General features: G+C 46.3%; 1 protein-coding gene across 1 annotated transcript; it reads left to right on the top strand.

Moving 5' to 3' along the window:
- The first annotated feature begins 16185 nt into the window (after positions 1 to 16185).
- Positions 16186 to 17910, top strand: LOC119458937 (piggyBac transposable element-derived protein 3). The gene has a single exon (XM_037720793.1). The coding sequence runs from the start codon at positions 16186 to 16188 to the stop codon at positions 17908 to 17910; it is 1725 nt and encodes a 574-aa protein (XP_037576721.1).
- Positions 17911 to 18657: the final 747 nt, after the last annotated feature.

The following is an 18657-nucleotide window of genomic DNA, read 5'->3' on the forward strand; positions in this document are numbered from 1 at the left end:
AAAACCTCATAAAATTAATTAAAATGTTGCCAAGTCACGGATGCAAATTTACTGTGTAACAGACACAAAGCTTACATTCTACCACTAGGTCACGCCAAATTCTTGGTTCTGTAACACACAGAAAACAAAACTGTGAATGTGTAAAGCAGAGAGAATATTGCGGCGCATTCAAAACTCACGCAATCACACCTATCCACGTGCTAGAGCACGTGGATCCAGTCTGACAAAAATCCTGTGCAACGTAAACACTTCTTGTATAAAAAGCACTTTCATGAAAGCTACATCTGCTAAATAGTGGGCTATCGCCACGGCGATGATTCAGTCTAGAATCTCCACAAACTATATAGACCCCGCAAGATGAACGCACCATTAAGCAGGACTACGAGGAGTGCTAAATGGTAAAAACCAAATTTGAGTATGGCGTAGTGCTTATATCGTTTCTAAGCCTGCACTGGAGAATGTCCAAACAAATTAGCATCTCTATTGTCTGTAAAACCATGACCTGAGGTCCCAGCACATGGACAGAGTGGGTAGTTTTTTACCACAACACCAAGTATTCTGCAAAATTTAACCAGGTTTTTACATGGTTAGATTTCCCTGGTGCTTCACAGTGAAAATTACACAATGAGGTTTTATCCCTGGGGGTAGATAAATTCTAAGGACCCGTCTAAGTCTATCCTGACATGGCGAACCTTAACAGGGCGTGAGATAGAGCTGGGTCTCACAAAAGCCTAGGCTGAATATGGCCTAGTCTAGTCTACTCTAGGATGAATATTGCTTTAACAAGAAGAAATTATTTGAATATTTCCTTGAGAAAGCCCGAAAACACCTGTTAAACTTGTTTGACAGCTGATGATACTACTGGAAGGTATTGAACTAGTCGAAGCTGCAACATTTCGCTCCATATCGAATGGGCATTGTCTCGGAAGAAAAGCAGGCTAGAAACAATTTTCCCGATGAAGAGATGGTCTGATTTATAGCCCATCATCGGGCAAGAGAAGATTACCGTGCCGCCTTGAATAAAATAGTGCGCTCCCAATAAAGCGTGAAAACGGAATGCAGTGCGGATGGAGCAGTGCAATACTTGCAGTATACATGTATACATGAAACGAGCAGCCAAGAACACGTTGTTTACTTGAAATTGAGGGTGTGACAGAATGCAATCGAGTCGGAATGTAACATATTGAAATGAAACAAGACGCTCATCACGAAAGATTTAGTCAGGTTAATGTTTCAGTTCCCACACGTGTGCCTTGCTCAGATGCTGCATTTTCGAACCAGATATGTAAACAATGCATTTGTGAGCAATGCTCCCATGAGGGAGCTGATCTTAATCCCCACTAATTCTTTCATAATCAGTGTCTCATTTCATTTGACTTTGCCAACTTTATGAAGACTGAATATGGACAAATGACGCCCCCGCCAAATGACGACCCCTTCAGACACTTTACGTTGTATTCAACTTATCAGGACAAATTAGAATTGCGATTTTCATGCTGTGAGAAAGGAGCTCTAAAATAGCCCGTATCTTTTTTCCACTCAAATTACTGAATGTGACGGCATGTATACCTATACTTGTAGCTAATATCCTGAACAAATTGCAAAGTTATTAAAGGCCAGTCTTTACACTCATTCTAATGGTACAGAACAACGCCACTTCGTCAACAGCAGCAAAACATCGAAACCTATTTGACGCCAGCTTAAACCTTGGGAAATGCTATTCGTTTTGAGAGCCCATGATAAGCGGCTCTAAGGACAAGCAGGAAAGAAGCGGTGACATCGGCCGTTCTTGCGTTACTTACCGTAAAACCAATATTAGATCGGACCGAAAAATATCGGCTATTATCATCATTGAAACAGTAGCATAGCAGATGCCGACACCTTTAAAGAGCCGAGATCCAATATGTATGTGTCTTAGTAATATTTTTATCCTCATAACTTACAGCAAACAATAAAATTTACACGAGAGAAAAGTGGAATTCGAGAGGACAAAATACCACAGTTATTTTATCCCTGTGCTCAGCCTGGTACAGCAAACGCTGACTTACCCCCGCCCTCTCCAACTCAAAATGTAAACATTTGGCTGATCTGCTCAAATTTTAAATTAACAAGTATCATCAGGTCACACCAAACGATGGAGTTAGACGGGCACATAGTCCTGAGCTAGATTTCTCAAGCCCGATTGCCGGCGTTTAATGTTTAAGAGCAACGAAAGGGGTATGAGACACCGTATTGGAAGGCTTCGGCGAATTTTTGACAAGCCTGCGTTTTAGAGCGAAGCTCTTATTGCGTGCCACCCATCTGTCACGGCAAAACGATCCCATAGAGCACAGAATTGAACGACAGAATAATGACTGCCAGCGCATCCCTGTTTGTTTATTCAAACACTCAATTGCAATATAAACGCAGTGCATTTATTCTCTACTGATAGGCATCTCTAAAGCTTACAGATCTACTACCTGAATAGGCCATAATTAATAATAGCGCAATCGTAGATTTCGTTCTATGTCTTATATTAAAGCAATTCAGTTATGACCTTATTTCTATGGGCCCAAGAACGTCCCCATGCTTGTGCAGTTTTTCGGAATGGGTATGTGCTATCATGGCACAAATGGTATGAAATAAGTTATTGTGTACACAGGTTTTTTAGCTTAAGCAAATTTTTTAAATTAGAGAAATATATATTTTTTTCACGTTATATTTAGCATTCCAGTGCACGGATTGGCGGCCTCTAGATACAGAGCAAATTCCGCACTTACGTGCGTAATTATTGAAGTTAAAGTAATTAACTTTCTAATTAACAACAATAGGTGGCTACCGTACATGAGTACTTTGGGGCCCGTCCTCAAAACTACGTATCTCAACGAGCAAATTTTGAATAGCGGAATCCATGTGGGAGCTACGCGAACAATTAGTTCCCCTTGGCAGGCTCCTTGAAACCGAAACTGGCCGCGAAAAGAGCGTCTGAGTCGTCGATTACGCTGCCCCCCCCGCCCTCCCCACAACGCTTTTCGTCACGTCTCCGAGGTCACCGCCAGTCCGGCCCCGCGAACAGCTAGCGTTATCTCTTTGCTGTCTGCGGCGTTCGCTGTCGACGCTACAGACTGATATGACGCCGTGCCTGCAGTATCTACAAGCCCAAGGAGCGGGGTTGGCGCTACAGCGCAACGTGGCGCTCGGCGGAATAAAGAAGTAAATTTGGCGGCCCGCCGGCATCGAAGCGCTAGGCCAACGCGGGTGCGACTGTTTTCACAACAAATCCGTGAAGGGGCGGGGCCTCGCCTCGATGACGTGTCACCATTTTCTTTTAAATGCGAAGCATTTCTTACCGGCGCCTCTGTCCGTCCCTCCCGCGTCCCACAGCCCCACAGCGCATGCGCGTCCCCTCTCCCTCTCTCTCCTATCACACGCTCCCCCCTTTCTCTCCTTTAGGAATCCTGTACGGAGCGGCGCCCTGCGTGCCACACCCCCACAGCGCATGCGCGTCGCCTCCCCTCTCCTCTTCTACGCTCCCCCCTTTCTCTCGTCTAGGAATCAGGAGCGGCGCGCACGACAGGTGGTGCGACAGCTGCATACTCCGCTGGGGGCGCCACGGTAGTTCCGCGGTATGAAAATGACGGAGCGTGCGCGCCTCATTCTCTCTCCTGTGCAGCGCCGCGATCAGCGCTCGGGCCACTGCCGCGAAACCATCTCCAGCTCAAGCTAACCATCTCCCCGCTGCTTCGCATCCACACATGGTTCCCTTTTGCGGGAGATGGAGTATTTTTTTTTCTTCCTCTTTGTTTGGCGGCGTTCAGGTTCCAACGCCGGCGTTGGAACGGACAATACGCTAGGCTGGTGGTCACTATAGGCACAACTGCGGCTTCTGTTAAGGATCGATGGTATTCCTAAATAAACGCATGACTGTTTCGATGATCCAAATATAATCTCACTATCAGGGAGGGAGCAGTCTACCTGACTGGAGCAGTATTTCTTTATTTGGGGTGTTGCTACGCTGCGCTCCGCAACACCCCAACGACCGCCACATCGTGTCGGCGCCTCGCACCGCGCGACCGACCACGCCACCAAACAGAGAGGCAAAAAAAGAAAACGGTGATACTAAGAAAAGAAAGAAAATGAACTTCTTGCCGAGGCGGGATTCGAACCCGCGTACCCGCGGTCACAAAGCGAGCGTCGTAACCACTTATCCATACAGCCTTTATTTTTCTTTATTGCCGGGCTTCGACACAGTACAACAAATGAACACACAACAGTAGACAGTACGCCAGATCGCTCAAGTGGCCAAATTGCCACTGCGGCCAGGTGTTATTTTAAAATTCCCTGGGGGCCTTGACAGCCACTCAGGAAGATCTGTTTGTGCTTTCAATATCTCCAGAAACCTGTGCACACTTTCACGGAAACACATGCGTGCTGGTCTTGCGTCTGGGTCACAAAAATAGCCCGCCATTCGGGAGCGCCATATACTGTGGAGGCCCATCAGCATAATCTGGTCAAACGGAAAACCATCCTCATTATTTGTTGGCAGGTACCTGATCCCGTAAGAGTCGAGCGATAATTCGTTTTTAATGGTTCTTTGTAGCACATCCCAAAAATGTACCCCTTCCCAGCAGTGAAGAAAAACATGGTCTATTGTCTCAAGCAGCTTGCATATGAGGCAGTGGGAACCCCAAGGTAGCAAGAAACCCCTTTCCTCTAGAAAAGACTTAACAGTTAAAGTTCCAGTGTGTAACATGAAGAAAAAAAAAGGTTTTGGTTCCCGGCGACACCTGCATTTTTTAACTCTCTTTAAAACATTTCCACCTGGGCCTCCAGAGTATACGGCCATGTACAAGGGCACGGGAAACACCACGTCACAAACATCTTTGTACAATTTTTTCCTATTAATGCTAATCAAATATTCCATCGAAAAACGTGTGTTTAGAAATTTGAGACTTACAACAATTTCTCTGAAGAAACCACGAACGCCACCTGAAACATATGGCGTCGTCACCACAAAATTAGGCAATGCACGCCCGACTCTTTGTTGACACACCGTACGCAGGAATGGGTCTCTAACATCTCGGAAAAATAAAAACCTGTTTACAATCTGTCGCACAAACAAATGTCCCAGTCCTAAACCACCGAATTTCACCTGCCGAAACAAGTTCGTGCAGCTGCATCTCTCCCAACTGGACGCCCAAACAAAGACAGCAAAAACACGGTGCAGCTTCTGCACATTTACTCGGGAACAACGCAGCACTTGCATTACGAACCACAACTTGCTGATCAAAAAAAAAATATTGCATACCGTAGCTCTTGCGAAGACTGATAGACGAGAACTTTTCCATCGGTCCGCTTTTTCTCGCGTCTCTTGCGCCTGCGCTCGCCAGTATGGACAAGTGTCTTTATAAAATTCCAGCGGCACCCCCAAGTAACTTGGTGGCGTCGTAACCCAAGCCACGTTGGCAAATGTGTCTGGGGTCGAAGGCCATTCTCCGTGCCAAAATCCCAGGCACTTACCCCAGTTTACCCCACTTCCGGTTACCTCACTGAAGCGCTTCGCTCCTTCGACTGTTCTGGTAATATTTTCCCTGTCCCTGCAACGAACCGCGACATCATCTGCATAGGCTAGAAATTTAACCTCGGTCGCCTGTAGATTGAGTCCATGGTTTGCATCGTTCTGTAATATATTAAGACATAGCGCTTCTATATAGATGTCAAACAATAGAGGGCTGAGGAGGCAACCCTGGCGCACCGAACATCGTACGTTTATGGGGGCCCCCAGCAATTTGTTGACAATTAGCCTCGTAGTGCAGTTGCGGTACGCCAAAACCACTCCCTCTCGGATGACTGAACCGATATTGATATTGTCCAATATGCGAAACAAAATACGATGCGGCACACAATTGAATTGAATTGAATCTTTATTTTCATGTATCATACACGAAGGATGGCGGGAGTGAAAGCTGCATAATAGCACCTTGACTAGCTCCCACTACGTACAAAAGGGCTGCAAAGCAGTGACATCAAATAGAAAAGAAAACATATTATACCAGACAGGACATATGCAAACTTTTACAATAACAATAATTCAGAATTATTACAAAAAAGTTTTAACAGAATACAATAGTTATTGCTAAAGCATCGCAAAATAGAAGAGAAAGGGGAAATATATACGCATGTTGAAAAGACAACTAGATTACAGCAATACAATTGGATACATCACACATATAATGAATAGCTGATATAAATTAGCAATAAAATTATAAAAACAATGCAATAGCGTCCATTGAAGTCATATTTTCTATGCTCATATTATTACCGCTAAGATAATTTAACATCTTTGGAGTAACATTGCGTAGCATATGGTCAGCATAGTTCATACGTGAACGAGGCACTAACCAACGATCATGCTGGCCTGTATCATATTTACTCTCAGTGGGTTTTAGGTTGGCTAGATCAGAAATTATTGTTCTTTGTCTAAGTTCTTTCTTTATCGCCTTACAAATGTTGTAATTGTAAAGACTCTGCATACCTATTAGCTTATATTTTTCTTGTATATAACTTAGAGAATGATTAGACTCTCTTTTAGAAACAATCTTAAGAAATCTATTTTGAAGTCTTGTAAGCTTATCAATGTTTGTTTGCGTTGTGTCACCTCATACGAGAAAACAGTAGTGAGCATAGGATAGAAAAAACGAATGGTATATGATAAGTATTGTTTTCAACGGAAGTAGATAATGGTTGCGATAAATGATACCAAGTATACGCGAAGTTTTTGTTACTACCTGCTGTACATGTGTGTCCCATAACATGTTATTCGCAAATGTGACACCTAAAGTTTTAACATGATCGACAATTTGGATAACATCGTCATTAAGATACACAGAAGAAGTTACATGCACCTGCTTGCCTTTTGGTCGAAAAATAATCGCGTTAGTTTTTTCTGCATTAATTACTAGACCATTGGAGCAAGCCCAGTCATATAACCTCTGTAATATATGATTGCCTCTTTGGATTAACTGGTTAATATCTTCGTGTGCAAAAAATACACTCGTGTCATCAGCATAAACGATATATTTTGCTGAACAATCTATGCTTACAATATCATTTACGTATAAATTGAAAAGAAAGGGCCCTAGGATACTGCCCTGAGGAACACTGAGAGAATTTGATTTAATCGTCGAAGCAAAATTATTTATACATACATAATGTTTCCTTTCACGTAAATGCGAGCCAAAAATATCTAAGGCGACACCGCGTACACCGTATAAATCTAGTTTTTGCTAAAGCAAATTTCTATTCAGAGAATCAAAAGCCGTGATGAAATCCATGAAAACACCAATCACTAATTCTTTACTTTCTGTGCTACTTAAAATAAACTCTTTCTGGTGAAGTAGAGCAAGTTCACTAGATCGATTTTTTTCTAAAACCGTATTGTGCGTCACACAACAGGTTATGTTTGTTAATGAATTCCGCTGTGAATGAAGAATTTTTTCTATTATTTTAGAAAATACTGGCAAAATTGATATGGGCGTGTAGTTTGCTAAATTATTTTTATCTCCCTTTTTGTGCAAAATGCACACTTTAGCAGTCTGCAATGTTGAGGGAAAACTTCCTGTTGACAGACAAAGGTGAATAAGATCAGAAAGTGGTTGTGCGATTATGTCGGCAACGTATTTAATTGGTTTAATTTGAAAATCTAAATAATCACAGCAGTTACTGTTTTTAAGCTGCACGATTGTCTCATAGACATCGTCTTCGGAGGTAGGCTTAAAAACATAGTACTTCGGCACTTGTCCTTAATGTATGACGTAACATTATGAGGTGATCCAGCAAAAGTTAAGTTCACTAGATAATCATTAAACGTATTAGATAACTGGCTGTCACTAATAACATAGCCGTTGATTGTTAGCTCTGTAATTGCGCTTTTTGAACTGGGTGTTCCTAACACTTGATTAATATTTTCCAAATGTACGCGGAATTACCAGATGAGTGCATAAAAATATTATCAAAGTAGTTTTGTCTAGCCTTTTGAATGTCTTTATTTAGGCGATTACAAAATTTTTTAAAGGTACTAAATAGTTGTGGGTCGCGACAAGCTAGAAATGTATTGTACATTACATTTTTTTTTCGTTTATTTTGTGTAACAGGTCTCGCGTGATCCACGTTTCCAAATTTTTTAGATGGGCGGTGGGTAATTCGAGGAAAATTATGATAATATATTTGTTTGAACTTTTCAATAAATGTATTGACTGCAATGTTCACGTTATCTTCAGTTAGAACGTCATTCCACGATATGTGAATTAGTTCTTGACGGAAATTCTCAAGTTTAGGCGCTGTTATAGAACACGATGATATAGAGGGTCGTTTCATTTTAATTTGTTGCTTAGTAACTAGAAATACAGGTAGGTGATCGCTAATATCACATGAAATGGTTCCTGCTCTAACATCCTCAGAATTAACGTTCGTGAGAAAGACATCGATTAGTGAAGATGTATTGGTAGTAACTCTTGTTGGCATATCAATAGTGTTAAGTAGTCCAAGACTATCAAACAAACACGTCATCTCATGTTTACAAGTTTCGTTAGATACAAGTTTCTGGCTGCACGCCTGCAGCGTCAACAAGGTGGCCGAGAACGCAGATTTCACGGTGCCCAAAGCGACATTTCGACGAGTTAAGCTGAAGACGAGCGCGGCGAAAAACATCAAGGACGGTGGACAGGCGAGTGAGATGGTTTTCAAACGTAGTCGAAAAAACGATAACATCGTCCAGGTAGCAAAGGCATATGGACCACTTGATGCCTCGAAGAAGAGAGTCCATCATGCGCTCGAAAGTAGCAGGGGCGTTACATAGGCCAAAAGGCATCACTTTAAATTGATAGAGGCCATCAGGAGTCACGAAGGCGGTCTTCTCGCAGTCTTGGTCGTCCACAGCGATTTGCCAGTATCCTGAGCGCAGGTCGATGGAAGAGAAATATCTGGCGCCATGCAAGCAGTCCAGCGCGTCATCAATACGCGGGAGAGGATACACATCCTTCTTGGTAATCTGGTTAAGGTGGCGGTAGTCTACACAGAATCTCCAGCTATTGTCCTTCTTTTTCACGAGTACGACGGGAGAGGCCCAAGGACTGCATGAGGGTTCAATTATGCCTTTGCCCAGCATTTTCTCCACTTCCTGTTGGATGACAGCACGCTCCGGAGCTGACACACGGTAAGGCCGTCGGTGAATAGGACTCGCATCGCCGGTATGAATGCGGTGGGTGACGACGGAAGTCTGGCCCAAAGGACGGTCGCCAAAGTCAAAGATATCCTGGTAGGAAACCAGCACGCGGCGAAGGGCAGCGGACTGTGCCGGAGCGAGGTCTCCTGATATCATGCGGGCGAAGTGGTCGCAGGACGAACCTGACTGCGACGACGGCGGTGAAAAATCCGGTGGAGGTTCTGTGGTCAAGGCAGAAACCGTGTGGCCGGCCAATGGGGTCAGATGAGCGAGTGATATGCCGCGAGGAAGAACTTGCGTCGAGTAGCCAAAATTGAGGATGGGAAAGGCGGTGCCGTTGTTTCTAACTGTCACCACCGTATAGGGTAGCGCGACGCTGCGTGTCATGGCGACCTCAGGAATAGGGCAGGCAACGTAGTCGCCGTCGGGTAGGGGCGGAAAGGCTGACAGCTGGACGTATATTGCGGCTTGCGGAGGCAGTCGAAGAAACTCGACGGAGCGTAGCCGGGGTGGGCCGGCATCAACGTTGTCGGGGCACGAAGGAAGTTCTAGCCGGAGAAGGCCCGCGGAGCAGTCGATAAGGGCAGCGTGAGTGGACAGAAAGTCGATTCCCAAGATGAGGTCATGGGGGCACTGTTCTAGAACAGCAAAAAGAACAGATGTGTGGCGACCAGAAATAGTGATGCGTGCAGTGCACATTCCAAGTACGGCAGGTGTACTCCCGTCGGCTACTCGGACGGTAGGTGAAGTCGCGGGCGTCAGGACTTTCTGGAGGCGGCGCCGGAGGCTCGAGCTCATTACAGAAATTTGTGCGCCGGTATCAACAAGAACTTCAAGAAGGTTGCATCGGGTATAGGGGACAATCAGAGGATTTTCAGGCCGGGTCGTAAATGCAGCGTCACCTCCGGGGGCTGCACTGGCTAGTTTTCCGAGAGGTGGCCAAAGGGAGACCGAGAGCGGCGAGGTTGGGGCGAGCGGGACTGACGGCGCTGGGGCGATGGTGAGCGGCTGATCCGGTTTTCCCTAGGAGGACGTTCAGCACTCGAGGCCTCAGGACGGAACGACGGGGCATATGGTGCATGGTCCGGGCGATTGTAAGTGTTTGGGCGATAGGACGTGGGCCAGCGGCTGCGGCAATGGCGGGCGATGTGTCCAATCCTAGAGCACGTGAAGCAGATGGGCCGGTCATCAGGTGTGCGCCAATCGGCTGGATTTCGATAACGTGGCCTGAAGGTCGTGTTTGGTCTTGCAGCAGCGACGACAGGGGCGACCGGGTTGGTAGCAGTATGACCGTTATCAAAGGTGGGTAAAATGCCCATATTCGCGACCTCTTGGCGAACCACGGCCTGAATTAGCGAAATCGGAGCCAGGTTGTTGCTTTGCATACCGTCATGAGGTGTAACGGGTGCCATGGCCTCGAGTTCTCGACGGACGATCCTGGTGACGTTTTCTGGAGCTTGCGCTTGCCGAAGCGTGGCTAAACCTTCGCAGGAGGACGTGGCAGCCGTATTAGGAAGTCGATCGAAGCGGTGAGTGATACGTTGACTTTTGGCCAGCTCAAAACGACGACATTCAGCGATGACCGACTCCACCGTTGAGCAGTTCTTACACAGTAGCAGATTGAATGCGTCGTCGGCTATGCCTTTCAGTACGTGGCCCACTTTGTCCACTTCAGGCATGTCCTTGTCGACCTTGTTGCACAGAGACAACACGTCCTGAATATACGAGATGTACGGCTCCGTAGACGTCTGAGCACGAACTGCGAGCTCCTGCTTGGCCGCTAGCTGTCGTGCGATAGGTCTCCCAAATAGATCGCGTAATTTCTGCTTACAGACGTCCCAACTCGTCAGATCTGCCTCATGCGTCTCGAACCAGAGTAGCGCAGTGCCCCGCAAATAGAAGATGAGATTCGCCAGCATTATGGTCGGGTCCCACTTGTTAGTGCGGCTGACGCGCTCATACATTGCCAGCCATGCATCGACGTCCACGCCGCTGGTGCCGTTGAATGTCCCGGGATCACGAGGGTGCAAGAGAATGACCGGTGACGGGTCTTGGTCACACTGGGTCGCTTGGTCGGTCATTGTGGTGGCAGCAACGCGCCGTCCGCTGCGAAGATCCAGTTCCCGGTGTTGTAGCGAGCGTACCCCGCACCTCCACCAAAGATGTTACGGGGAGAATATAAATAGAATGGATATATTTACAGGGTAAGGCGCACAACGCTGCAGCAATCGTTCAGGGGAGCGCGTGCACACCAGAAAAACCACCCGTCGTCGTCGTCATCGTCCAAGCACCGACCACAGGATCGCCGCTCGTGACAATATTAATACCGCCCCCACATACAATTAAATATCTATTCATCACAGCATTGTTAAACAAATTTTCGAAATGTGCCATAAATTTCGAAATATTTCCTGAGGGAGGGCGATACACGGCTGATATGACGTAATTGTTTAGGACAGCTGTCAGCATCTCGCAATCAGGTTCTGAACAACAAAATTCTGTTAGGGGTTCACAAAGTTTCTTTTACAAGCAAGCAAACACCACCACCTCGACTATAGGAACGATTTTCACAGTACACATCGTAGCCAGGCAGAGAAAATGGATTGTCATCATTCCTGTGCCAAGTTTCAGTTAACATGATTATGTCAAACTGAAAGTCAAGTTGTGAAAATAAGAAATCTAGAGACTCATAATTATTTCTTGCGGATTGACAATTTAAATGAAAGAATTTTTTGCCAGGCATAAATTTATATCCAATATGTCTATGCAATTCAGTTGGCAAAACGAACATAGTTCAAGGAAGAAATATGGATATAAATGTGACAGGAACCTCAAACTGTGCTCGGGAAATCTTCCTTAATCTTCACCAGACTGGCAAGAAAACCATCCCTGCGTCTCATCAGAACCTTATCGTTCGTACACCATACAAAACGGACGTCATTCTCTCTAGCCCATTCCTTTGTCTCCCAGAACAGAGTTCGAGTTTCCTTGGTCAAGTTCTCCTTAATCATGACTTCAGATTTGGCATCCCTTAGCTTCTTACGGCCATGTAGCCAGGTGTCCCGAACCGACTGTCGCGAGAAGCGTACAATGATTCCTGGTATCTTGTCTGACCTAGAAGGTATTGGGTGTATAGCCGTGACATCACTTCCTGTTAGAGCTGGCATCTGAATTGATGCAGCAACTGTATTGACCTTTTCCAATAAGTTCTCATGATCCGTCTTACGGATTCCATGAAACTCTAGATTGAGCTTCCTATTATGTCGTTCAAGTTCATTAAGATCTTTCTTTATATCTTGAACTTCTTTAGTGGTCGAACTTGCTTCTGCTGAATCAGCTTTCCGCCTTACATCTGACAATTCGTTGTCCTGCTCTTTAATGGCAGCGAGTACACCATCGTATTGGTCAGACAACATTTGCACGCTGGCTTCGATAGCAGCAACAGTGTCTTCGTTAACTCTGCAATGGCCACAACATTGGAGCAATCAACGACTTTCTTTGCTCTTACTCCCCTGCACATGGGACATCGCCACTGCTTTTTTGCTGCATCAGTTTTTCCTTTAAATGTTCTCTCGCTTATGCCACAGCAAGGTCCTATGTGATAAGAACTAAGACATTCACTGCATACCATACAGTCATCATCAGAACCAACACTCAAGCCACAATCAAAACAAGATACATCGGCAATGGTACTCATAGCTACAACTTCGAGGGCAACAGTGCAGAGCACAGCTAACTGTAAGATATCTTGAAAGTTATAGGAAAGTGATGCTATTCACAAACCTGTAAAATGTAGAAATGAAATTTAGGACGAGTCCTTTCTGTGCCTCTGCTGCTGCCCAAGTGAAGACAGCGTCAGTTAATCCTCCTTTTATAAGCTGCTGAAGGCTGGGGAGGGACGTCGTCATCACGTGATGAGTCTTCCGCGCACCACTTGTTGACGAGGCAGCTAGACAACATAAAGTCCCTATATAAGTAAAGTACCGCCATCCTTTGATAAACGCCGATTCTCTCTCTCCTGCATCTCCGATTGGACGATGATAGCGCGCGCTTTTCACTTATTTATATTTTCTTTTTTTCCGCCTCAGAGCCATGTTGAAAGTCCTCTGCGCAGCCGCAGTCGCCGGTGGCGGCGGCGGCGCGCGCCCGGCCTGAAAGCTTCAACGTGGACTTTCTAGCTGCGCCACCGTCGACTTGGCTTTCGCAAGCAAAAAGTAAAGAAAAATTGTCACAGTTTCGCCCTAAGGGCGAAGCAATGAATGCGATAGCAACACAGCAATGTCATACGAAGTAAGGTGAGCGGCTTTGGTAGCAATATGAATTGTAGTAAACATGAGCTGATTAAGTAAGCAGGTGTGCTGCGGCGTAAGTAGACCGACATGAAGAGAGACTCGATGACCACGAGAAGGAGCGTGTGAAACGGTGGTGTTGATGAGAAGCGCTTCCCGTGGGCAGCGCGTGCGAAGGGACACACCTGTAGCGCTGCACTGCCGATCCGGGCAACATTGCGTGTGTAGCGTGCGTTGGAAAATGTGGCCCGACTATTACGAACTGAATGAACAAGCGTGGTGTGAGCGCGCACAAACACGAAGAGATCACACTGAATGACAGCAGACAACGACTGTCAAAACGCTGGCAGCAAGCATACGCCGCAGCGGGCGAAGGTACGTGCGGTCTATCGCTTCAACGGAAGCTGAGCGGCGAATGCACTTAAAGGTCAGAGCCGTGTGGAGATAAGAGACGGTGCAAGCGAGCGACGAGCGCGGTTGTTGGCAGAGAAGTGCGCCCCCCCCCCGGCGCACTCCGGCGCTGGCTTCCTGCTTCCTTGCTTGCGCGTGGGAGATTGAGTGCGTTCGCTCTCCGTGATAGCGCGCGTCTCCGCACGCTTCCTCTCGGGCATACGGCGCGCGGCGAAGATTTTATCTATAGGGAACCTCACGGCGACGGCGACGACGACGGCGACGACGACGCCGACGGCAGAAATCCGGTTCAAGTGTCCATATAATTGCTATCGCAATAAAAAGCAAGCGCTTTAGGAGAGGAGGCGGCGGAGGAAAGAGTAGATGGCGGTACTTTTCTTATATAGTGACTTTAAGACAACACGGTGGCACGTATGGATCAGTAATCAGTGATTACTGTTAACGCTTGACACCGGAATGAGAATTCCACGCAATCAAAAGCCTTTTCTAAGTCCAACTGTAGTAACGCCACACGTGCATATGCGGCATCACAGCATTCGAGTACACATCGCGCGTTGTGAATGTTGTAAACGATGGAACGACCTTTGATCCCACACGTTTGGTGAGGGCCGACTATTTCGCCTATAACACTCTGTAGAGTGTTATAGGCGTACAAGAACCTTCATAAAAATTTTATAGTCCCCGTTTGTCAGAGCGATGGGTCTGTACGACGATACCTGCTTAAGTTTATCTGCTTTATCAGTTTTCGGAATAAGTACAGTATGTGACGTCCCAAAAGACTTCGGCAATGCATTTACTTCATATGCCTCATTAAATACTGCAGTGAGCAATGGAGCTAGTTGTTCCTTGAATGCTTTATAGAAGGCTGCACTCAAGCCATCGGGCCCAGTTGATTTCCCAGGATTTAAATTATCTATTGCACGCTGTACTTCTTGCTCGCTAATGGCCGTTTCCAGTCTTAGTTTTCGTTCCTCGTCCAGTCGTGGTATCGCCCTCAGAAAAACTTCTTTAAACCGGTCCAGGTCAACATTCCGCTGATAAAACAATGCCTGATAATACTCAAAGAAAGCTTGCCCGATTCCTTCATTATCTGTCATGCTGCGTCCCGCCGATTCTATCTCACTGACGTGATTCCGCCTTGCGTGCGCTTTTTCCATCCCTAACGCCCGCTTTGTGGGCGTCTCCCCCGCGTCGAGTTCCTGCGCTCTGGCGCGGACAAGCGCTCCGCGATAGCGTTTTACTGCGTTCAGTTCTAGCTTTTGTTTTATCTTCCTGACGTCATCAATGTATAAGCCAGGCGCGTTGCACTCCAGAGCTAGTAATTTTTCTAGCATAGTCTTTAATGGCGTTTCATTTATTTTTTCCTGGTAATGCATGCAGCTCACCCTTTCAATAGCTTTTATTTTGATCCGTTGCTTGCATAGTTCCCATTCCTGGCCCAATTCATGCATTCCACCACCAGTGACTTTACTAATTTCTTCCTTCGCACCTCTGGTGAATTTTACATCATTGAGCAGTTGGTTGTTCAATTTCCAAAGGTCCCACTGGAAACAGCTGCCTCGTTTTTTGGTTCCAATGGAACCTTCAACCATGCAATGGTCCGAGAAAGGCGCGGGCACTACATCATAGCCATGGCACTTTGGGATCAAGCATGCAGACACGTAATCCTGTCGAGTCGAGCATGGCTGGTACTCTGGAAATGAGTGTACTTAACCCTCTCATGCATACGGGCCTCATATGAGGACACATACTTATCCTGCTGCAAAAGTCGTCCAGTTGCTCGGAGCGAGTCATTAGCCGCATGGTGTCCTCAACTGAGGACACGCCATTGTTCCTAACTTGTTCCACAGATGGCGCTGGCTGTCTATGTTTTTTGAAGCGCCAGGTTCTAACGGAGAGTAGGCTTGTTTGAGGTCACTGCATGTTCGTAAAAAACAAAAAATAATTGCTCGACAGGCTATGATGCTTTTCAACTATAAAAAATCTCTGCGCAAAGAACAACTCCTGAATAATATCAGCTTCTTTCGGTGTCATTCTTTTCTCGGCTATGGGCTGTATAGAAGGAAAAGAACAGGTGTCCTCAAGTGGGGACATTATGCAAATGTGTAGCCTCACATGCAGCGCCACCAAACAAAAGCACACCCGCAGGAAGCCAGCCCTGGGCTGAAAGCGCCTATATTTTCCCGCGCTTTAGTGCACAGTTGAGTCGGCTTTCGCGGGAGTTTTTGGATGCGTATAGGTCTCGCACTTCTGTAGACCGTGGAAAAACGATACTTTTCTAAGATGTCTTTCAAGCGAGGACTGTCCAGGGAAGAAATCGATGCTCTTTTGGACCTTTCGTCGTCTGACTCTGATGACGATTCCGAGGCGGGTGACTGGGAGCAGCTACTCACCGACCTCGACACTTCGACCAGCTCGGAAGAAGAGAGTGATGACAGCAAGCCTGTGCGTGCTAACGGCGCTTCAACAAGCTCTGGTGCAAGAACCCCCTCGAGGACATCTACCGCGAGAAAGGACATCACAGCATGGATCGCTGACAAAGACAATGACTATGCAGGAAAGCCTCCCGATTTCCTTGGTGAACATAGGGTCAATGTGCACGGCGCACTTCCGATTGACTATTTTCTGGCCGTATTTCCAGACTCGTTACTGGAGCACATTGTTTTTCAAACAAATTTGTATGCAGTACAAAAGGGCAAAGAGAACCTACGGTTGACACTCCCAGAGCTAAAAGTGTTTCTTGGCATGTGCTTGGTGATGACTTACATCAAATATCCAAGAATCAGGAATTACTGGTCAACAGAATCCGGACTTAGAATGGACATTGTCGCCAATTCAATGCCTGTAAATCGTTTTGAGGAGCTTCGAAGATTTCTTCATTTCAAAGACAACAGCGACACTCTGAGCTTCCAGAATGACCGCGTGGCTGGAATGAGGCCAGTCATTGATGCACTCAACGAAGCATTTTGCTCGGCAGTTGATTGTGAGGAATACCAATCCGTGGACGAGATGGTGATTCCATTCAAGGGGCGCTCCTCCATAAAGCAATATCTCCCAAGTAAGCCGAAGCGTTGGGGCTTCAAGGTATGGGTGAGAGCAGGAGTGTCTGGCTACATTTATCGCTTTGAAGTGTACCAAGGGGCAACTGGTGGGCGATCCAATGTTTCAAGCGAATTTGGTATGGCCGGAGACGTTGTGATCAGGTTGTCCCAGGGACTTGAAGGGAAAAATCATAAACTTTATGCTGATAACTTCTTCACATCCATGGCCCTCGTCAGGACATGCCGTGCAAACCGTCTGCAAGGAGCGGATAAAAAGCTAAAGCCCTTGAAGGAGCTCAAAGCGGACGGAAGGGGAAGCACATCAATTTGCACCTCAGGAGACAACATCACAGTGACAAGGTGGCTGGACAACTCGCTTGTTCACGTTGTTTCCAGCTACGCAGGACGGCAGCCCGAAGGCACTACCCGAAGGTACAACAGAAAAGAGCGCAAAGTAATTGATGTCACCCGACCGTACTCCGTAGAAGTTTACAACAAACACATGGGAGGTGTCGACCTCATGGATTCCTTGATTGCAAGGTACCGAAATGACGTCCGGAACAAGAGGGGTTATTTGAGGATGTTCTTCCACCTACTAAATGCTGCAGTTGTGAACGCCTGGATTGTGTGGAGGTGGGACAAAGGCGCGGAGCATTATATGGACCAACTTGAGTTCCGAAGTCGCGTTGCCAAGGCGCTCATATTTCGCGGTGAAGCAGCACAAAGCTCGAAGCGACGAGGTCGGCCATCCAACGATTCTTCGCCAGCGCTCATAAAAAAGAGAGTGCTCCACCATGTGCCCCTGGAAAAGAGGTTCGACGGCGGGCGCCATTTCCCAAAAAAGAGCGAGCAAAAGTACGCCAGCCGCTGTCGAAGCCTTGCCTGCCGCAGCAAGACAAGGTACCTCTGCGGTCGCTGCAACGTGCCTCTCTGTCCCGAGTGCTTCCAGTCATTCCACAGTGCCTAAACGGAATGTGCAAGACCAATCGTCAGCGTTTCAGTCTGAATTGTAATGGTTTCTTTCAGTGTTCTAGCGTGAATGCTCAATAATTTTTAGAGTACTATGTATTTCATGTGTACTGAAACCAGGGATTATTATCGGCTTATGCATGTTGTCCTCATATGGGGACACATCAAAAATGTAATACAGAGGCTCTGGATCACTTGAAATAAAATTTTTTCATGATCTTTGTGGTCTCTATTAATACTTTCAGGCCAAAAATAATTTTTTTATCCTCTGGATTTATTTCATGCATGAGAGGGTTAAGCTGGCTCTTGCTCACCAGACATTCGCCCGCATCCTCCAAAGCAAAATCGTCAATTAAACGAAAAAGAACCTCAGTACTTTTATCCCTGAAGGTGTGCACGCTATTTTTGTCACTGGCGCTCAGAACACAATTGAAATCGCCCAGCAGGATGAGCTGCCTTTTCGTTTTCAGAGGTTGCTGAACGGATTTGAAAAAAGCCGCCCTCTCATCAACTTCGGTGGTGCATACAGGGTGTTTTTTTAGCTGCACCAAATATTTAAAATTAGAAAAATATATATCTTGTTCACGTTATCTTTACCTTTCGAGAGCACCGATTGGCGGCCTCTAGATACAGAGCAATTTCCGCACTTACGTGCGTAATTAGCGAAGTTAGGCTAATTAACTTTCTAATTATCAACAATAGGTGGCTATAGCAAATGAGTACTTTGGGGCCCGTCCTCGACACT

Source organism: Dermacentor silvarum, chromosome 7, assembly GCF_013339745.2.
Source record: "Dermacentor silvarum isolate Dsil-2018 chromosome 7, BIME_Dsil_1.4, whole genome shotgun sequence".
In the NCBI taxonomy this organism is placed as follows: domain Eukaryota; kingdom Metazoa; phylum Arthropoda; class Arachnida; order Ixodida; family Ixodidae; genus Dermacentor; species Dermacentor silvarum.